The sequence below is a fragment of the Carassius gibelio genome, chromosome A21, assembly GCF_023724105.1.
Source record: "Carassius gibelio isolate Cgi1373 ecotype wild population from Czech Republic chromosome A21, carGib1.2-hapl.c, whole genome shotgun sequence".
Taxonomy (NCBI): Eukaryota; Metazoa; Chordata; class Actinopteri; order Cypriniformes; family Cyprinidae; genus Carassius; species Carassius gibelio.
The window spans coordinates 6,368,541-6,391,875 of NC_068391.1; the positions used below are offsets into that span (position 1 = coordinate 6,368,541).

The following is a 23,335-nucleotide window of genomic DNA, read 5'->3' on the forward strand; positions in this document are numbered from 1 at the left end:
TGCAATGGAATACCGCAGGCATCATTTATAACAATTGGTATTCATGATATGAATAATAAATTATAGCTGCTTCTTCACTTGTTTTTGCTTATTACTGTCATTACTTACACCTGCCACTGTGGATAATCCAATTGATCATCTGGCCAAAAAATCATCCATCTTCAAAAGTTTCTGTGGGGTCAAAAACCTAAGACAGTTTTGGCAATAATCACTAATGCACCAAAAACAACCACCAAACAAAGTGGCACACACACATACACAAAGCAGAGACTTTTCCAGCTGCGGTTTGTGTGTGTCCAAATCAATATGTGCTGATCAACCATTTATTGTTCCAAAAAGTGTGTCCAGCCTCTGTCATGTTTGTTGTTCATGTCATTTTATTCGCCATGCCTGTCAAGTGTGTCTGCAATAGCATGTATCGCTTTCACGGTGGTAGAGATTGAGCAGAGGTACTGAATTCCCAAAGTTCCCTATCCTTCCTTTAACACAAGTATCCCAGTGGACCTTGGGTAATTTGAATAAACTGTCCTCCAAAGGTCTGAGAACTCAAGGTCTTCTGAATGACTCCAGGACACCTTTGCACCACTCCACCTTGCCCTGCCCCCACATCCAAACAACATGTCTTCTTAAAATATTTAATTGGAAGCAGTAAACCCCTGATTAAATAAAAATGCACTTTGAAGACAGCAATATGAGCTCAGAGAGTAATCTGAGAGAGAGAGAGAGAGAGAGAGAGAGAGAGAGAGAGAGAGATGGGAGAATGAGATAGACCTTTAATTACTGTGCCGAAACCACGTCAAGCTATTTTTTGAATCAATAAAATAGGTCTTAAATATGCAGGAGCTGTTTCTGGGACTAATGAGTCCTCTCCTTGAGTGATATTATTCCAGCGGAATGAAGTGGTAGTTTGAGGAAATATTTCAGGAGGTCAGTGGATGCATTTCTAATGGGTTTAATCCTAAACCTGGATTCCCCACGCTACATTCCTACTGGCGACTATCCCTGATGAGAAAGAACCTTGAGATGGCATATGAGCTGAACTCCCCAATTACATGATATACTCAAAAGTTCTGAGTCAGTAGAATTTTTTTTATTTTTTTTATCGTCAAAAAAAAAAAAACAGTGTAATAATTTTGTTCAGCAAAGGTTTAAAAGTGACAAAAGACTTTTCATTTGTTACCAAAACATTCAATCTTAAATAAATGCAGTTGTTTTGATATTTCTATTCAATCAAAAAATCCTGAAAAAAAAGGTATCACTGTTTCCACAGAAATATTAAGCAGGACTGCTTAGTCAAGCTTTCAATATTGATATTGTTTCTTGAGCAGCAAATCAGAATATTATAATGATTTCTGATGGATCATGTGACGCTGACGAGTGGAGTAATGATTCTAACGATTCAGCTTTGCATAACAGGAATACATTTTACATAAAAAAAAAAAAAAACTAAATTAGAGAACAGTTCTTAAATAGCTTATGGGATTTCACAATATTATGGTTTTACTCAATTTTTCATTAAAAATAAAAACTAAAAGTAAAAGGCAGAGGAACAGGACAAGAATGAAAGGAGAAAAGGAAAGGGAAAGAATACAGTATAGGAAAGGAACAGGTAAAGGAAATGAAAAGGAACACGGAAAGAAGCAAAAGGCAAAGCATGGGAAGAGAAAAGGATGATATAAGAAAAAAGAGAAAAAGATGTGAGAAAGTAAAAAAACAAGGGAAAGAACTGAAAAAGAAAATAAAGTGACAAAAGAAATAAAAAAAACCCGTTTTTTTTTTCAGTGAATCCATTAACTGGATATAAATTGAAAGAAAATGATGAAGGTAAATTGAAGGTGAAAAAAAGAAGAAAGAAGAAAAGAAGTAATTTTGCAGGAAAGCAAGAGAGAAAACAAACCTTCTCTCTAGTTTTCTTTTTCTTGAGAAAAGGAGAAAGGAAAGCTGAGCAGCACAAAGGAATGGAGACGAGCGCAGAACGGAGGACAGGAGAAAAGAGGAACGGCTGTAAGTTCTGCGAATCGATTGGGGGAGAAAAAAGCCTGGGCTCTAATGTGTTGTATGTGAAGGGTTTACTGTGAAGCAGAGCTACTGAATCAATGGTGTAGAAAACGCATCATTAGGACACAGTCCCCCCCACCCCATCCATACACTCCCAAAGGACCCGGAGACAGTATGAACACACACACACCAGTGCGCAATATACAAAGCTCCACATTCCCTAATACCCATTAAAGCTCATGTGAGTTAACCATCTCATATGTGACTTTTCTGCTCACACAATCACTAACATACAACTGAACAACATACTGTACAAATGAATCATAAATGCAAACTACTCTCCATCTACACTCATGAATACATCCTCAAACATCCAATACTTACAGTAAAAAGCAGGTCTTTCTTTCTACCGTCTTTTCTCTCTAACACACACACATAAACACACAGGTTTAATTCTACCAATCCTTTTTGAATTGAATTTACGTCACCTTTTGGACAGATAATAGAAAATTCAGCCGTGTGGTGTTCAGAAGTGGACAGTCAATTACATCCTGGCTCTGTGGGCTGCACAGAAGTATCAAGGATAAGCCCGTCTGCTATGCTCTGAAATACGAGAACTGAAGGTTGCACTAAAAGAGGGCAGAAAATATCTTTGGCTTACCAAATATACCCCTAGTATTGTTAGAGCAAAGATGCGAAGGAGCATGTTTAATACTGAGAGCTTGTTAGCGAGATGTCATTCAGGAAGTCAAGGTTTCTAGAAGTGTGCTGCCAAGTCACAGGACTTATCAAAGTGGTAATGCAGAATTTCACAGTGGTTCAAAATCTTGCCACTGGCACGGTCGGATTCATGGGGAAAGCTAGGAGTAACCTTCTAGGACATTAGCCCCGAAAGTTTTCATTCACGGTTGTTTTGCCACTAATTAAATCATTCAGAATGCCATCTGCTCTATAAAGCAACCTTATGACTATTGACATTAAACTAGGTTATTCTGTGACAAAGTGAAAGCTCATTTAAATTACTATGTGCCCTTTCAGTTCTGATGATTTCAACAGCGTGCTAATTTCTAAAACCTAAAAACGCTGACAAAAACTGGCACATACACTACCTTTCAAAAGTTGGGATAGTAAAGTTTTAAAAGAAATGCATACTTTTATTCAGCAGTTAAGCATTAAAAAGACCAAAATGCTTTTATTCCAAATAAATGTTGCTCTTTTGTACTTTATATTCAAAGAAAACTAAATCTATTATGTATTATGTTTGCCTTTTTAATACTAATAATATAAAAGTAATCATTATAATACTTTTTGTATACCATTTTATTCTTTTGTGTTAACAGTTCTGTCTGATTATTAGATTATTAGACTTCTACCCGCATTAGACAGATCTGTTAAACTGCGACAGCAAACAACGAAGCGGGAGAATCTGAGCGATGTGTGCGCAAGCGCCTCCATTCTCAGCTCCCACAAAATAAAAGTCCTGCTTCAAACACATTGGTCAAACAGAAAAACGTATCGGCTAATGCCGATATTTAAAAAATATCACTACTAGATCAGGATTTTGTGTCATAACCAAGATCCACCTGCTAGAGCTGAAGTGCAGACTGGCTAGAGCATAAAGAGCGTCCTGCCGAAAGCGAGCGGGAGCGCGGCAGGGTGACCGGTCTGTCTGTCTGCACCTCTCACCCTCTCAGTGCCGTCCTTGCATTGACACCGGCAGACACAAACAGCTCCTTAATATTCCCCCGCAGTCCCCTTGTCTCATCCCGTCAGTGTACTGTTGTCCTCCTGGCCGCATGGACAAAAGGGACAAAAGGGACAAAAGGGACGGGACGTTCCAGGCGGAGGACATGAATCATTATGCTTCCTCTTTCCGGGACCACTCGCATGTCCATTGATTCTACCGACTTAATTGGCTTTATTAGCCAAGACGGGAAGCCGGTGAGGGTCTTCGTCTGCACCCCCTCTCCTCCTCCATCCTTCCACCCAGTCCTCCTCAGGAGATACCCTGTGTAATTGTTTTCCTTCTATCTTTTATGTCATTGTCAGATGGGTCCAGGGGGATTATTAGCAACCATGGGTCCTTCAATAATTCATCCTAAGCTATTTATACACAAATGGAGAGTCCTTTAAACTCTCCCTCAGTGAGCTTATCTACTGTTCAGATGGAAAGGGAGAGCGAGAGAGAGAGAATCCAAAGAGATTGTAAAGGGTACAGAGAGTGAGCGAGAAAGCGAGAGAGACCGATGTGTACCTCTTTTCAGCCGAGACACAATGACCTGTTTCTCCAGTGTTTTCAAGTTTCAAGGTGACGCTGGCATACTCTCTTCCTTCTCGCCTGCCAACCGAACAAAAGTGCCATCCCGGGAATATGCTCGCTCACACAATGCTCATTAATGGCTTCTAATCTGCCAGCTTTTCTACCCATTTAACGCAATTAAGACGTTTACTAAAGCTAACATGGACTGGCAATCAACTCCAAGGACACTCCAAACGCGCGTAATAGGATTGGTAAACAGATCATGTTTTATCAAACGCATGCTTGACTTCACTTCCAATGCGAGCACGGCACAGACAGGAAGTTGGGCTGACTCTCTGCAGGAAACAGAGCATTATGGCTGCTCTCCTAAAATCCAACCCATGCACACAGACACACGCCGTGCAGGCCCTCGCGGCTGCTTCACACTGATACCCATGTTCCTCACTCTTTTAAAAAGAGGACAGCTAAGCTGCTCAGGGTGAGAAGGCCCACAGTGGAAAGCGTTTTTTCCAATCCTCAAAACTCGTAATATTTATCCGTTTGGCAGAGGAACCCAATGCTATCTTTCGCTTCTTGAATAAACAGGACTGCAGAGCTTCAATGTATTTTTTTTTTTTTGTGTGAAATGAAATGCCCTTGGGCAGGGCATCCGAGGTAGTGAAGCAGTGTGCAGCTACACGTGGGCATGAAGTGGGAATTAAAAAAGAGAGTAGTTTGCATGGACTAGATAATTTGCATACTAAAAAGTGCATTTTTAGTCAATTATAGTTATCAGTGTCATCAAACCCTGGGACATTCTTACAAAGCCATAATGTTAGAACTCTAATGTAGCCTGCTATCTCCAGACAGGTCTAAATATGTCTGAATCGACTGGGGGTCTCAAGGGAAAACGGAGTCATGAATCAAAACTAATGAAAAATGCTTTGTCAGAAAAGAAACAAAGCAACATAGCAAACAAAGCAAAAGTACACTGTGTTTATGGCAATTTCTTGATGAAGAGATGAAGTCTAATAGCTATGCTAATAAAATTGCTAAAATAATATTTCCAAATAGAATCAAAAATGTATTATTATTTAAAGAAATTAATATAAATACATTTAAACTTCGAATTTAAATGAACTTAAAACAATCTTCACATTAACCTATTATAATAAATGTCATATTTTATAAAGCTATTGTATCTCTGCCATTCAGCAAGTAGGACATATACAGAAATTGAATAGTTCTACCTAAATTCACTAAATTCTACATTAAATAAAGATGAATCCATAAAGCTTTTTTTTTTTTTTGCTTGTTATTTGATTAATAGACATCACGGCAGCTGGGTTATTAAGTTATTTTGGCTGCTTTAGGAGCTGCTTCTGCTGCTCTTCACCTTTTTTGACCCACTTCAGGTCTTAAAGTCTCTGCTAATGAGCTGAGAAGTTGATGAGGGAGAAAGTTCTGGGCTGCTCCAGGACAGTTTTGAAAACCATTTCAGAGACATGTTCTTAAATGTAACTCATATAACAAATACTTGCATGCAAATTTTTGAGGCATCTTTAATTACCTTTTAGGAAATGATACAGTCTACAGAGCGTGCCACAGCATTTGCAATTCAAGAGCACGTGCTAGGAGCATAGTAAAATGGCTGACAGGACAGAAAAATAAATTTTTACTGACATATGGCCTGACAACATCTCATCTGACCACAGTACATAGATGTTCTACTGATGCTCTTCATCATCTGTAGCTTTTCCACGCTCGTTTGACTATTGGTGAGACTGAGATGAAGTTGGAGCGTGTGTCTGAAAGTCTCCTGTTTGAGATGGTCGTAAAGACATTCTGCGTCTAAATAAACGCAATTCCTGTCAGAAAAAAAAGAGAAGCAGCAGGCAGTTGTGAGTGAGGTGGCCAAACCTAGCTCCACCCCTGAATTTATTGTGTCAAATATTTGTAACACATTAAACTGAAAAAATTAATCGCCTGCATTAACGCACTAATTTTGACAGCACTAATATATTTATGTATAATATTAATCATATATATATATATATACACAGACACAAACAGCACACACACACACACACATTATGTAAACACAAACTTTTATTCTGGATGTGATTAATCTTGATTAAAGAATTTGACAGCCCTACCAGAAACACATTCTTTTTGGAGGCTCTTAAAAATGTTAGGACTTATGAAATGTCTATTTTACCCATTTAGATGAATGAGAATGAAAAAAGATCTGAACCCTGCAAGAATAAACAAAATAACTCTTTTTGAGCACCACCCAGGTGGACCCCACTGGCAGTGCATCTTGAAAGGGGAAGGATAGGGCAGTTGACTCATTTGAGATGATGATTTAAAATCTCGGTTAATAAGCTTTGCCATGCTGGGAATGGGCTGGTTGTTGAGGAAAGGGTGATCTCTGGGGCCATTAAATTGCAAATGAGTGATGATGTGCTAGAGAGGCCCCCCCCCCCCCCCAGATCACCAGCCACTGCTGAAGACATTATACACCTCAGCCAACATCAGACCCAAATGGGTAACCTGGATGCACAGCCAAAAGCTGCACAGGGTGTCCAGTCTCCCTACACGTCTTCTTTCCAGTCTATGCTTTAAGCTGAAAGTTACAACCCTGAAAGTCATACTTGCACTTTATATTCAAAATAAATCTACATCCCCAAAACAAACAGGGTTTTTAATTAATCCGGCTGGCCTGTGAGAATACAACAACAAATTCAAACATACAAAACCGCATAGTCAGATCCGCACGGGTGCAGGTGGGCTCATTTTTAGCTCCGGACATACTGTGACCCTGCATTACAAGTTTGTTCTCTGTCCAAGGCCATGATGGCCACAAAATAGTGCTTAAATCTTTCTAAAACACCACCTATAAATTACTGCAAAGGACAGCGGGGTCAAAGCTTGGCGTGGAAACCAGCCAAGAGCCATCAATCTGCGTTGAGGGTGACATCTGTCTCAGGGACTCCCCTGTTCTCTCTTTCTCTCCGCTCCCTTACTTTTTTTTTCCCAGCCCACCTTCCTCTCTGTCCATCTTTATCGTGATGTCTCGTGCTATCTTACAAATGAAAGATCCCCCTTCTAAACCCAAACATTATTAACAAAACATATTATCCTGAACATCCTTGAGTTTAGTCCCAGTAGCATCCATCTGACCTCCACTCTCTCTCTCGGTCTCTCAATAAAGCAAAAACACAAAACAACAAAGCCATAATTTGTTCATATATTCGCTTAATTCCCAAAACAAACCTTAAAAGATTTCTCTTGCACCAATTTGAAAAGCAAACTCCATGCACTTTTAATTCATGGGATGAAATGAAACTGACAAGTAGGGTCCTTTGTTTCCCCCAGCCACTCTGATGGCGGCCGATTAATGAGAAGGTTTGAACTGATCCTGAACTCCATAACAGTCTAGAGGTGTCCCCGACTAAGGATTTTCATAGTTAAACTGGAATTTTCGAATCTTGCCGATATTTCACAGATAGTCGAATCATGTTTTGAGGGCGGGGCAAAATACATTACCAAGAGTCAAGTCAGACCTTCAAAAATCATAATTACATTAACACACAAGGAAAATGTGTAACAGATGCCTCGAAGATACAAACGGGTACATAATCTTTTATGTTTTGATTAAAAGATTAATAACATTAAACGTCAGCGAAATCCTAAGAATTCACTTTTTTTTTTTTTTTTACAATAGTGATCTCATTAAAGCATTATGTATATGACAGAAGTTTTTAATGTTCTGCATTTCTGTTTTGAGCTGCGTACCGAAGATGACCAGTATGTGAAGCAGCAGGTTTTTAATCAATGAAATTTAACTCATTATTTATCTCATATAGAATACGCTTAGTTATTTAGGGTGTATTCACACCTGTCTTGTTAGGTATGATTCAGTCAAACTCAAGTTCGTTTCCCCTCTTGGTGCAGACCTTTTCGGCAGGTGTGAATGCAGCAATCACACTCGGTGTGGACCAAACAACCGCACCGAGACCCAGCAGATGAGGAGGTCTCAGTCCGCTTCCAAACTAACGCTGGTATGGTTTGTTTTAGGTGTGAATATGACCCGACCTCGTTCCAACCCAATTGCAGAAGTCATGCTCAGAAACAGACAGATTGTGCAAATAGTGCTGTTATTTGCATTTCAATGGCTTAAATCACTTGTTTTAAAACCACAATGCTTAAAAACTCATGCAAATGATGAGTTTGCGCAGCAGCATGACATGAGCGCGCTAAATAGGCAAAAAACATTACCATGACTATGTTGGGGGGAAATAGTAAGGAGAGATTGGAATTATTTACTAATAAACTAGTGTTTTATGAGTAAATGTCGCAATGAAGTTTATAATCCTGACTTGCCATCTCAATATTGGACGTGCCTTTAGAAAAAAAAATTCATCTTTACAGATTAAATAATAATAAGAGTATATTTGTTTTGGATTTGAATTATTTTATTTTGTAGTTATTTAAAGCTTTCTATAGACATATTCAATTTAATTTTTGGTTCAATTTTAAAGATAGATAGAGATAGAGATAGAGATAGAGAGAGAGAGAGAGAGATTTTATTTCCGGCAAGTCATAATTACAAGATCTTATGACATAGCACACGTGTGGTTTTGTTTACTATTTCTGGTCCACTTGCAAAAAAGGGCAGTGTAAAAGCGAACAGCACCAAATAAAAAAAAACAACAACAACATTGTATTTGGTCCAGACCAAAGCAAGTGAACTAGCAGAATTTCCTGGTGTGAATACACTCTTAAACAACATAACGTTAATATTCCGACTTGTAGGCTATCTGCTCAAAATTGCCCAAATGCACATGTCTGCGTGGCTCTGAATGGACTCCTTTTGTGGACGTGTTTTTCACCCATCAATGTGCAGAAACACAGCAACAAAACTCAAAAAATTCACAGCATTTTAATATAATAGTGTTCTCATTATAATTGTAATATATATGACATTCCCAGTAATAATTATTTATATTCCGCATTGTTGTTTGTATTGCTTGCTCTGAAGAGATAATCACCTGTAGTACTACAATGAAGCACTTTACTGCAGCCAACTCAACCAAATGCATTATATACTAGATAAATAATATATACACAAATGTATATTAACCTGCTGAAAGGTTTTGAAATCAATTGTACCCTACCCTACCTGACCGAAAATATCCTCTCTTTAACTCTGCCTGTGGCAATTTGAGTTTTGTTAAAGTTTTAAACCCCTGCCGCCAAGATGCTCCTCTGTCAGTCACAGATTATGGAAAGTGACACTTAAATCTATAGGGGTGGTTGGATTTATCCACGCAAGTTAAAATATTAATTTGAAGCTTCTTTCTTTTCAGATTCTTATTTACAGCATTATTTTAATAGGCTGGATATTAACTTATTGGGAGAAAAGGTATTTTTTTTATTTGATTACATTTAGAAAGATTGATAACATTAAGATTTATTATTTCATTAGACACCATTTTTTATGATAAATTTGTATTAAATCATAAAACACTGAATCCAGATAAAAAAGGAAAAAACAGAACGAATGGTAAAATAGAGATTTCAGAAATATTGTGTAATATGGAAAAAAACAAAACAAAAATTATATATATATATAATTGGCTATATCACCCAACTCTAGCAAAACCTGTAACAACCTAAAATACAAACAAAAAGGTTCAGTCCAGTAGGTCTTTAAACGTCTTAAGCTGAAAGCATTTCAGTCCAATAAATATCATGACATTAAAATCCTATTTACATGCAATAACACTGAGTGGGAAAATCACTAATGAGGATTTATTTGTTAACAATGCCTCAATAAAAAAAAATCGTAGTCTCCTATGAATAACAAATAGACTGTTTCAGTAGACGTCAAGCTAATTATAATCTCATAATGGTTTAATAGGGGGTTGTTCCAGAGTCATTACGTGTTTTTCTTAGGGTATATGAGAGTCGTCAAATCACTTCTGTATCAAACACTGTGACTATAACCACATACATAAACACTGCGATCTCCACGTGCTGGAGTTGGCCGGTATCATATCACCATCTTGACCTGCTCTGACTGCAGACAAAGTATATGCTCCACTCTCACGTATCCCACAATGCTTCTCTAGAAATTACTAGTTTCCACACATCCTTGGTTTTATATCAAACCGTGCATGATAAATCTCAGTACAGCTCAGCACAAGATGGTACATTTGCATAGGTATGAGAATACCTTGTGTCTGCACAGACATACTCTGTATTAAGTTCTCCTAACAATAAAAAATACTGATGGATGGTTGTTCTTACATATAGCTCACAAAACAGCAGTTCTTAAAGACAAATTATGCTTAATATAGCTAATATACTTGACTGTTCAATACGACTTAAACAAATGTTGGTTCAGCCATGTATAAGATAATAAATATAATAAACACCAGCTAAAACCAAGTACCAGGATGTTTTTAGTTACCACATATGCTTAAATAAATGAGTTTTGTATACAAATGAAGAACAATTACCGCCTTGTAACTCTGCAAACAAAACGCAAACAAAACCATATGCAAAGCAAACCAAAACAAAACAAAAAACACAAAACAAATCACAAAACAAAACACACACACACAAAAAAAACACAAAACAAAACACAAAACAGAACAAAACAAAACAAAACAAAGAAGAGGTACTATTGCCCTTATGTGTTCAACATCAGAGTGTTTTCAGCTACCATTTTTAGATTTCTGTATATCTTTCCATAAAAATCAATGATAAAATTAAAAAAGGCTGCATGCCTAAACCTGCTCATCGCCAAACAACCTACAGCCAGTCTAACAACCAGGTTTATTGTCATTTTATAGCTTCAGTGTGGCCCAAATTACAAACCACTATAAAAAATAAGACAGCGGGATGATTAACAGTACACAGCCCCTTTATTCCTTTCCAAAATAGCTTGCTCTCTTTTTCTCCTCCTTTGTGCTCGTCTACACCAAAAAGTAATTAAACGTTGCTTGCTTAAATCAGTCAATACAATTAAAATGATCTAAGTTATTACCTAGGCTTTGTCTGCTTTTAGTTCTCTACCTAACCATTCTCTGCACACCCTAATAATTAATGGAGTTTGAATACAGCATCATTAGACTAACAAATAGGTAACGCTCCACATAATGAGAAAAAAAGAATTTAAAAATTATGTAAAAGGTTCAGACAAAAAGAGCATGCTGGTGTATTTTAAACAAGATGGATGCTGTGCAGACTCTCAGAACGCATCAGGCATGATGAATTTAAAAAAAATCATTAAATGTTAAATTACACTGACAATGTGGTTGATGTTACATTTATATTTTGCTCGCAGAGAAGAGAAGTGAAAACAGTTTCTGGAAGAGAAAATAAGCAATTAATGGCTCTACATTGGTTATTGCTTAAAAAAAGCTATAATACCTGAAGAGAATTTCCCTTCAGCCCTGACTTATGCTACATGCATGCTTCCCTCTTTACTCATGGGCAAACACAGAATTTGAACCAATCACCAAATCACTCTAGAGCCACAGGAAATCATATCAGCTCTGATAGCTACTGACTGTTTTGAGCTATGACGTCAAATGCAGCAATAAGAAAAGAAAAAAAAACTTCCATTCTTATAAGAGCCTATATAACGAAATCGATATAATCTAGTTAAATATATAAGAATGTCATAATATTTCTGTTTTAAAAAAATAGTCAAAAAATAAGCTGTATTTTGGGCACACTGCCTTGACAGCAGTACACATATCACTCCTAAACCCTTTAAATATTTAATACACACCAGAATAACACTTAGATGATGCAACTAGTTTGAAAACAGAAACTATTAATTTTGCTAGAGTTGTTGTCAGAACACTGCAAGGCTTCAGAGCTTCTCAAATCTAAATTGTGATTCACAGGCAGAGCGAGATAAATCCAGCATGCCGCAGAGGGGGGTGTGGCCTCGGGCTTTTCAGCGGCGCAGTTTATATGAAATTACAACTAAACCTTATAAAACTTTTAAGGCTGAACCCAGTTTAGCCCTGCCTTGCTCTTCGAGTCCTGCTATTTAAGTATATGAAAACACAACAAGGCCATTACGCTGGACATAAATCTTGCAGGATAAAATTTTAGGAAGCCTGCAAAAGCCACGCAGCGTAGCGTATTTGCATAGTTTTCAATTTAGAAACTAAATTGTGTCCGCCAAATGCCATTGCTTTCAGTTTAAAACTTCCCATTGCCTAACACAGCACAGCTATGTGACAGAGAGTTATGGTTGGTACTAGGGGTGTAACGGTTCACAAAATTCACGGTTCGGTTCGATACGATACACTGATGTCACGGTTCGGTTCGGTTCGGTTCGATACGTTTTAGATACAGCAAAATGTAAAAACATCTCAACTTTTCAGAATGCCGCAAGCGCACCGCGGGTCATGTGACAAGAACCAACCAATCAGCTTCATCCTTTCCCGTAACAACGTTGAGAGCTCAGCCAAGATGAAGGAACAGCTGATCATAGTTGTATATGGATTGCAATTTTGAAATAAATTCAGTAGCAGAGCTACTGCAAGCGATTTTTAGAGCTGCAAATCCATTTATCCTTCGCTGAAATCTCCGCGTCTCATGGAGAGAGCACGTCATTGTTGCTTAGCAAAGACAGACGCCTCAGGAGAAAGACGCGCTTAGCGTTTTCCATGCGTTTTTAGGCACGATATGTGAACGGCCCCTAAGGCGCTCGCTCACTCAGCACGCGCTGAAGGCTCGTTGCAAAATGTCTAATGCATTTAACAGACCAGAAATATAAGATCCTAAAATAACCAACAGGTCTGGTGTTTGGGTTGGATTCCCTGTAAGCTATAGTGTCTAAATGCTGCAGGGATAGTTTGCTGCGTGCATGTTTCTCCTTTTTTTCGTCTTTTCCCAGATAGTACTGACGCATATATCCCAGATATTCCCGCTGTTTTTTTTTTTTTTTTTTTTTTTTGTAATCCCGCTGGTGTACCCTGTCATGTTGCAGATGCGACATACCGTTGTTTATTTATCCACCACTCTCTTGCCATCACCATTATAGCTTAAAGGGAATCCAAAGTGCACCCAAACACCAGACCTGTTGGTTATTGGAGGATCTTCTCATTTCTAGTCTGTTAAACGCATTGGCTATTTTGCAACGAGCCTTCAGCGTGTACTGAGTGAGCGAGCGCCTGCTGAGTAGCCTAACATAAACATATAAGATGGTGTTTTTTTTCTTCTTCGGGAGTGTCAGGGGCGTTGCCTGTTACGTTGTTTGGGTTATTGGGCTACCTTGTTGAACGCATATCATTATATTTCTTTCTCTCTCTTTTTTTTTTTTTCAAATATAATTAATTACTCCAACGAACCGTTCGGTATACATAATGCGTACCGCGTACCGAACCGAAAGCGTCGTACCGAACGGTTCAATACGAATACGCGTATCGTTACACCCCTAGTTGGTACACATGAAATTCATGAGATGAGTGTTTTGGGATTAGCTGTTGCACATAAACAAGTCTCCAAGCGGTTCGAATGACTGAAAGAACTGAGATGAGTTTCAAAATGCCTCGAGGTGTGAGAAAATGGTTACACTTTGGCCCAATTTAGACAGCACAACAGTGTCACACTAGTCAATAAGGGCCACCGCAAAGTTAGGACTGCCAGACAGGACCTCTATCCTGCTTTTCCTTTCCCCACTTTTTCATCAGCAATTCATCTCTCACCTTGACTAACTATATTTTCTCTTAATGGCTGACCTCTGTGTGGATCGAATCAAATAACACTGGACACAAACCGTTTGGCCAACCGGTCACTGTCTGCCTGAAAAATAGGCCTGCTCTCATGGATACATATTTACATGCATGTTCATGTCGTCACTGCTACTTATATTCAATGCAGATGTGCTACGGACAGCGGTGACCTCAGTCTCATAAACAAAACCGTCGCATTGATCATGTGGCGCAGAAACGGCACTCAAAGCGGGAGCTTGTTGATGCTTTCTCGGCAGTGATGAGGGATCGGAGACTAGAGGCTTGAGAGGATTTGGGATGGGCCGAGGCTCGGAACATCTGCAGATCCGAACGAGCTAGAGAAGAAAAAAAAGAGAAACGCTGTGTGTGCAGATGATGCAACAGCAATGCAATAGTGAGTCCAGGACGCGAGCTGAATTAACACCAAGCCGCAGGAGGAAAAACCCAGTGTTTCTCTTTCTCCGGCAAGGACATCCAATTGTCTTTTGGAAAAATCCTGCCCAGAAACTCAGGTTTAGGTTGCCCAGAAACAGAATTTTCTTCCCCGATAACACATCAGCCCAATGTAAAACATTCTTACTAATACATTTTTCAAGGAGGGCTTGTTTGGACCTTCGAAACGAGACGGTCTAGAAAATAAAGACCACCTTGGACAGATATTTTGAAGTTAGCAATCTTAAGTTTATTAATCTTCACTTTTCAAACACAGCTAGCTGTGAGCTGCAGCTAATCAAGATGCTAAGTTGCTAACTGTCCCAACTGCAGACTCTGTGGGCTGGGAGAGACAGTCATTCATAGCGGCAATCTCCTCTACGCTAAAAGGCATGCAAGGAGAAGACGTTACGGTCCACAGCATGTCTCCTGTAGCTGCTGGTGACCGGTACAAATGGCCTCTATTAGCTGTGCTGAGTCACGCAGAGCAGCCAAATGAAAGTGCTGGAGGACTCCAGAACCCCCCCCCCCCCCCCAAACCCAAATCCCATTCATGTGCTAAACTCTCTGTTATTCTGTTTACATCCATCTTTTTGTTTCGTTTCTCCTTTCTACCACTCTCTTTTTCAATCCATCACTCTCCCAATCTCCATCCTTTAGCAAGTGACACAGCATTTGCCTCTTTCTCCCGAGAGACAGGAGTCTGAAGACTAGATAACTGATGTACAGAATCATTACTTTGGCTGCTCAGGCATGAGGATGAATGGAGCCCCCTCTACTCAATGTCTCATTAGAGTCAACACATAAAATTCATCGTGCTTTATTAAGTCATCGCTCCAGATGCATTTCCAGCATGGCAAAATCAAATGTATGCCCGCATGGCACGTCTGCATATCAAAAACAGAGCACAAACGTAGACCATATGCATGAGAATAATGACTATCAAAAATAGATGGCGTGAATTCAGCAGCACAGTATGAAAACACAGCGTCTCCTCCTACGTGCTTCTTTATAGCATCAAACGTGTTCCCTCTCCACCTACACTCATCACAACTTCAAACGCTCACACTTCTCAACGATGGTCGCTTCTGGTGTTTACCTGTACAGCGCGGGATCGTTTAATAATGATTTTAGAATCTGCTGAAAATGTGAGAGAAACTTAAACTGCACCACTAGCAAATAAAGGCATAGTCCACTCAAGAAATTTTAATCGGAGTAATAATTTACTCACATTCACTTTGTTCCAAATCTTTCTTTCTTTAGGAGGAACATAAAAGGAAAACGTTGGGATCCGAACAATGTTGACTTTCATTGCATGGACATTTCTCAAAATAGTTCCACAGAAGAAATACATTAAGAAAGGGAGTAAATAAGTATTAAAAAACAATTATTATTTTCTGTCTGGATGTGATCTCGACAGTCTGGCTCGCCAAATTGCAAGAAGCAGAAACTAGCTCCAAGTGACACCACATTTACACTGAAAAGCTTGAGTTTCTGCCGTTACCGTTTTCCTAAGACCCCAACAGAGATCTGCAGACCTGCTCTCAGGACCTCATCTCAGCGTGTGGTGTATTGGTAAATCTTGAACGATGTGTGTGGGTGGGTAAGTGAGTGAATAAATGGATGACAAAACCCCTTCCAGCCTGTGAATGGAAAGAGAAATTGCATGATTGGGAGAGGAGAGACGGTGGAGACATGCAGCAGGCTGGAGGAGGTGATAACGTGTGAAGAGAGGAAGAGGGTGGAGGAGGAGACGGATGAAGTGCCAAGATGGAGAACTTCCTATAATGATGAAAACAAGACAATGTGATCATGTTAATGGAGGGCAGACAACTGTTGGACTAGAGTATTTATGGAGCTTTAAAAAATAATAATTTGTTCAGGAGGCACTGTCAGAAAAAATCCTTTTAGGGGAAGCTTGGTAGCTTTTAGCCTGTCACTGGTGCAGATCCTTTAAAGTCACCATGAAATCAAAATTGACAATTCTTCTTCTTCTTCTTTTTATTATGGCATATTGCTGTGTTTATTTTAAATATGCACTGCACACCATAAACTTAAATTCATGTGCCCTCATAATCTTACACCAAAAACATTAACATGCCTTTCTCCTTGCATTTCTTCTGATGATGTGTACACCAGCACGAGGACAAGACAATAAAGCTGTCACTCTGATGTGAGATCACAGCAATTAGCAAACAATGATCCAATCAATTCTCAGTGGACAATAATGAGTCCTACCCATTAATATTCTCATTTTAAGAAGCAGTTACACTCAGATATACATCAGAAGAGGGGTAAAAGAAGACTGCAAATTCTGTTTCATCCCGACTTTAAAGGAACAGTACAACCAAAAACGAAAATTCTGTAATCATTTACTCACACTCATGTCGTTCCAAATCTATATGACTTTCTTTCTTCAGTGGAACTCAAAAGAACTTTTGGGTCCTTCTTTTTATGGAAAAAAAAAAAAAAACACTAAGAGAAAATATCTGTGCATGCAGTTTTGGAACAACATGAGGATAAATAAAAGATGACAATTTGAATTTTGGGTGAACTACCCCTTTAAGGACACATATTAGCACTGTTTAAGGGTACTGACCCAGTGACAAGCTGTTATAAATGGACTACTTTTTCTGAAAGTGAAGGAAAAGGTCAGTTTTACAAAACAGCATATTAAGTTCTTGAAGCAATGAAAGCTCCAGAGCAGACAGACCTCAGTGTACTCCAAGGTACAGAGAGAATGGCACTGCTGCCAAAAGGAAATGGATTTTGAGAGACACTGACGCCAGTGCTTATGTTTTGGAGAGGGAGCGAACGAGTACCTAAACTCAGTTACAACATGGAGCCATGCAGGCCTGACGACCAAACCAGTGAATACAGGCCCTGCAGTGGGGGGATGGGTACAAAGGACATATATTGCAGGAAGGAGACAGCTCCTAGAATCAGTCGGCACGACTACCCATAGTTCACGAGCAACATGATTAACCACCAGACAGGGAGTACTCCAGCAGTGCTATTAATAAAAGATAACCTCCTACCCTCCCCAGACCTGCTTCTCAAAGCCACATTTTTTGCTAGGCACATACAAAGGACAGCTTTGTTTACTACAACAGAGGGACTACATCCCTGGGGCTGGGGTATGCAGCTCTTCCCTTGGCTCCTAGGGTCGGATGGGTAAATTAGCCTCTGATGTGACCCTAAACAATGTCTTCTCGGTTGTGGATCAATTAGACAAGAATGTGAAATAATGACACCCCTGGGAAAATGTTCCTAGGGAGACCCCCTTTGGACCTCTGTCCTAGGGATCCAGGAATTGATCTTTCCGAACACACCACAGGTACACAGCTTCGGCAGTAATTACCACACTGCAGGAGCAGACGAGCGCACAAACAAGACACAGTTGTGGCCGAGGCTAACCGGAGATGTGAGCTGCTGCGTATGACACCAACTGGCGAGGAGAAGATAAGCAGGAGGTAATTATAGTTCGGCTGCTGTTACTGCTAGAACTCACCACACTGAAATGCTATTGTGCAGACTGTCATCATGAATTAATATTTTATTGTGAAGCAATAGAACAGGAACAATCATGACTACACATCCCCAATTAAGAGATTAAAAGGTTACTCGACAGACCCTTTCAGCACAGATCCTATCCTTGCTCACAATACTTGTCTCAGATTCTATATGGTGTTATTCTGTCTTTCTTTCTCTCTTTTTTTGTGCACAAAAAAAGAAAACTAATTGAGGGAAATGTTTACAGAAGCTAGACACACATTGGTTTTTCTACCGTGGTGGAGACTGTCTATTGGTTTCTATTGCTTTAATACAGAGTTAATTATATATTTTTTTCAGAAACTCAGAAAATCCTGTAGAACATAGACTTTTCTATTCTTGAAGATCTAGTCAGCAAAATATAGGCAAAACCTGAACAAAGACAGAGAAAGAGAGGTACTCTGGAAGAAGTCCAGTTTTTTTTGTACAACAGCTTCTACAGGGCTTTCACACTATGCTTAACCTTGGGTTAACATTTTTCTCAACACCTGTTAAAGCCCAGTTCTAAACTTGGGTTAAGCAAGAGACTTGCAATTTTTGAAAGGGGTTAGCATAACTTTTAACCATAGGTTATACAAGAGAATACATTACACTAACACCAAAAGGTTACGTTGAGTTGTTTAGCAACAAACACCAATCATAACCTGTCTCAGTACTAACCTCATTAAAAATGCATGCGCTTTGTACAGACGCTAAAACTTTCACGCGGTGTTTAGTCTCCACGCAACAGCCACGGCAAATAATGAATACACGATATAATTCAGCTCCACATTGCGACTTTTCACACAGATGAACAAGCAGTTTTTAAACAGTAACGTTATTTGTCTAACGTTAATATTCAAATAAGAACGTGACAAACTCACAGCGTGTAATCCCAAAACCTACTCAAAATTAACAACTTGGCAAGTATGAACAGCGTGAAACACAGAATATCATACGTCAATTTCAAGTGTGAAAAACCCACCCCCAACCTCAAATTAGGCTCGCGTAAAAACCCCGAAGTACCGTATTCCTCCAATCGCTTTCTAACAAAATTCGCTTAGTGTTGGTCGCGGAACAATTCTAAATCAATGCTTAACTTTCGTAGTACATCAAGAAATTTATAATTCCTCAACACATTTCATATATGGCATTTATAGATGCATAAAAAAGCAAGTACATCCAAGCATGTCATCCGATTTTATGATGAAACGGAGGCAAAGCAAATCAAGACATTGTAGTGACAGGAACCGAGTGTGAAACGTACCTTTGTGCATACCAGTGAAGCGGTCTTTCAGCACGGTGAGCTCGTAGATCTTGCCAAATTCCTCGAAGAGCGGCCGGAGGTCCTTCTCGTCCAGGTTGCGGGGTATCTGACCGATGAACAGTTTGATGGCATCGTGGTCCTTCATGGGAATGGTGGCGCAGCTCGCGGGACTGTGCGTGTGGCTTATTCCGTTCACGAGCCCGTTCGTACTGGCAGCTCCTCCGTGCACCACGGCGTCCACCTGTCCGTTCGTTAAAGTTGCCATGTTCACGGCGAGGACTTTCAGCTGCTACACCTTCGAAACTGTTTCGAATGACGCGATGAGACGTCCTACTATGGTTTTCGACGAAAATGTAGAGATGGAAACATGTACCATTGAACACAAGTCAAATATTAAATGCGTTTGGTCGTCCAGGCGGAGGCGTGTTTCCTTGTACGTGTCCCTTACTACTTACTTCATTCATTCATGTAATAAAAACGAGAGAAGAGAGAGAGAGAAGGAGAGAAAGAGAGAGAGAGAGACCGACCAAGAGCGTTCGCTTTACCTCCGTTCCCCTCGCCCCAGCTTCTAGCTACCCTTTTATTTTTTGCATTGAGAAGTCGGTATGGGTGTCCTCCCGGTTTAAACCGACAGGGCTGTCTCAAACGCGCTCTGTGCAGTAGGGAGGAAGAGAAGAAAAAGTAGCTCCCTTTATGCCACACGACGCACTCTCTCCCCCTCTCATCGTTATACAGGAACATGGTATGTTCCGCTGAAGGAGAGGGACTATAAATAAAGAAAATATCACATTTACACGGCTCTTTGTACGCTGCCTTGTGAATGATGCACCTTAGACTTACGTACGTAGTGCCATTCAATCTGTTTATTAGACGAAGAAAAAATATATGCATTGTTTTGTTTTGTTTTTTTTCAACGCACTTTAATGCATCATGTTCCCCCGTGAGCTTTTCTCAGGAAAGCATCAAAGGATTCACCAAAATTCGAGGGGATCTAATGGACAGCGCCAGTGCTGAAACGCTCAGAAAGTGCAAGGGCAAAAAACAACCTTACATTTAATCTCGCCGGGATAAATCATTTTAATTTGATCATTATAATTATTTTTACTTATCAGTCAAAGAAAAACTAAAATGTATGTGTGTTTAATCGACGTCTATTTTCAAATGCAAGAGGTAGAAAGAGGGCTGTGAGCTCCTCCGCGCGGTGTGCACGGGCAGGCAGGCGACACTGTGTGTGTGTGCGTGCGTTTGTGTGTGTTCAGGAATGGGTGTAATAAATATATAAATCTCTACGATATTGTTGATTCCCAAAGAGGAATCTTTAACCCGTTCACAATCAGTGTCCAGTGTGTTTTGTATGGTTTTGGTCAATAGGTATCATCATAAGATTTTTTATTTTTATTTTTTGTATAGATTGGATGCTACTATGTCAATATATAAGTGCTACATATGTTGCTCAATAATTTTATTTTTAACCACAATACTATTATTCACAAAATTAAAATTTTTACAGCATTTTGTATCAAATAAATGGAGTCTTGGTGACCATATTACAAAGGTTTGACCCGAAGTGTATACTAGCACACACACACACACGTTTGTTTTTGTGAAAAGTGGGGACATCCCATAGGCATAATGGTTTTTATACTGTAGAAACTGTATATTCTATCGCCATTCACCAACCCTACCCCTAAACCTAACCCTCACAGGAAACTTTGTGCATTTTTCCTTTCTCAAAAAAACTCATTCTGTATGATTTATAAACGTTTTGAAAAACGGGGACATGGCTTATGTCCTCATAAGTCACCCTCTCCTTGTAATACCTGTGTCATACCCATGTCATTATACAGAGTTGTGTCCTGATATGTCACAAAAATATGCGTATTTAAATGGACATTACAAACAGCAATTAAAATCTTATCATAAAACTGTTTTTGTTTGTTTTATTATTATTATTATTATTTAAATAAACGATCGTTTATGGCTGGATTTAGAGTAGAATTATAGCATGGTCATATTTCATGTGTCCCTGTAACATAATTTAAGAGTAACGGGTCAATTTTAAGTACTATTAGAGATATTATTTATACTCAAATCTTTTAGCTTAGAGCTTACTTTTTATTGTGTCTGTGGATTTCATCAGACAAAAAATGCTTTTGCGAATGACGACAGAGCATTTGCTTCAACAAATAAACTCTCCTCTTTCACTGAAGCCAAAAAGTGTCTCTTCAGTTTCATAACATAACCCCATCAATGAAACTTCAGAGATCTGTTCTTTATGATCAGGAAAAACATCCTTCCTGTAATGAAGACTGACTGAACAGATGTACTCAAGACTGCTTGGAGATTTGAGTGACGCCTCCAAACATCTAACCTGAGCCCTGAACACCTCTGAAATCCCACTTATCAACGATACGAACTGCTGTTGACAGTCAAAGTGTGTATGCATATGTGCAAACGTTGCATGCAAGCCTCCCATTTCCACACCAGAGCACACAACTACAGCATTTTTCATGCTGACAATGACACACCACTGTCGAGACCAAATCACCTGCTCATAATGATGGGAAATTGTAGGCTGCTTCAGAGTTCCTGCTGAGTATGAGGCGCACAGCGAACAACAGGCGTACATATGTTCAGCACCAGTACAATGGCACGTAGGAGAACTCAGGTGAACCTAAAGTGGAGGAAAACAACAAGCCATTTTATAGGAGGCCTTCTGAATGCTTTGAAAAGCCATGACGTAGCTGTTCAGAACAATGATTCTCAATTTCGCTTCAGAACTTAGATTTAGTACTGGATATCAAGTTGAGATACCAAATTTAATACCAAACATTTGATACCAAATTTAACATGTTCATGCAAAACAAAGGTCTTTGATGGCATCTACAATTCTACAAGTTCTACAAATAACTCTTAACATCCATTGAACCTTTTAATTGCACAAAAGAAAAAAAAAAAGGCGGGTTCTTCAAAAATAATGGTTCTTCAATGTAAGAATGTCATAGATGAACCATTTATTTTCCCAAATAACCTTTTAGGTTTTCTTTTTAAAAAAAAAACAACAACAACAACAACAACAAAAAAAACACCCCAAAAAATAAAAATAAATAAATAAAATGTATTTGTTTTTCCTGAATGCTAACAATCTTTTAAAAGAAAATGTTTTCACTACATAGAATATTTTGTTGAATAGAAAGATACCTTGGATGTTAAAAGTGCTTCGGTGAATTTCACTGTATCCTTGAGTTGGATATATTGCTCTCAGGATATAAAAAAAGCAACAGTGTGCATGTTATCAAAAAAAAATACAAAAAAATTATATATATATATATATATATATATATATATATATATATATATATATATATATATATATATATATATATATATATATATATATATATATATATATAAAGAGATTACAGTAACAACAAAGAAAGTAAGAATAGTTGTTTTCTATTATGTGTGATTGTCCTTTTTGCTTCAAAGAGCAAACCTTTATTTTTAAGAGTTCAAAATGATAATAATAATAATAATAAAAAACGCTATGCACTGCAGCATGCTATGTTTCTTAGAAGAGCAACTTAATTGCATCTTTCCAAATAAGTAATTTATAGCTCAGCTTGTATCTACATTGCATCTCTTATTGTTTCATGTTGCAAAGGTCAACTGGGCAAATATTAAAACACAGTATAATCTTGTATGTGTTTGGCCTTAACAATGCGATTTTAAAAAGTTGGATGTGGTCCAAAGTAGCATTAAAAAGGAAACGAAATACACTCTGTGGCCCTCTCACCTTCCGCACTCAAAAGGCTGTAATGGCCCGTTAATGTCATTTCGGACTATCAGTATAACCCAGCCCAGATGAGTCAGTTCGCTTTCTTTGGCAGGGCATTGCGCTCGGTTCTGCAAGCATACCCTTGGGGCCATGCTGCCCGAGATCATGCCCAACTTGCCTTAAGCCATATTTTTAATACAAGAACGAAATGTGTTAGCACAAATCATTATAATTATGTTATGTGCTTAGTATTGCAATGATTTTATAAGTCATGTTGCCATTATTGTTCCCTATAGTCTTTCTTTTCATCACTTTCTCATCCC

The 23,335-nt window shown here is 38.8% G+C and overlaps 1 protein-coding gene across 10 annotated transcripts in view; it reads right to left on the minus strand.

Annotated features, from left to right (window-relative positions):
• Positions 1–19,895, minus strand: part of LOC127942135 (CUGBP Elav-like family member 4) — a 79,451-nt gene extending 59,556 nt beyond the window's left edge. For 4 of the 10 annotated variants that reach the window (XM_052537741.1, XM_052537740.1, XM_052537739.1 and 1 more), the window contains exon 1: positions 19,235–19,860. In XM_052537741.1, the coding sequence (XP_052393701.1) occupies positions 19,235–19,499 (265 nt within the window). In that variant the 5' untranslated portion in view covers positions 19,500–19,860. Of the gene's footprint in view, positions 1–19,234 lie in introns of all 10 variants that reach the window. The other 6 variants (XM_052537744.1, XM_052537743.1, XM_052537734.1 and 3 more) reach the window with 4 other exon arrangements.
• Positions 19,896–23,335: the final 3,440 nt, after the last annotated feature.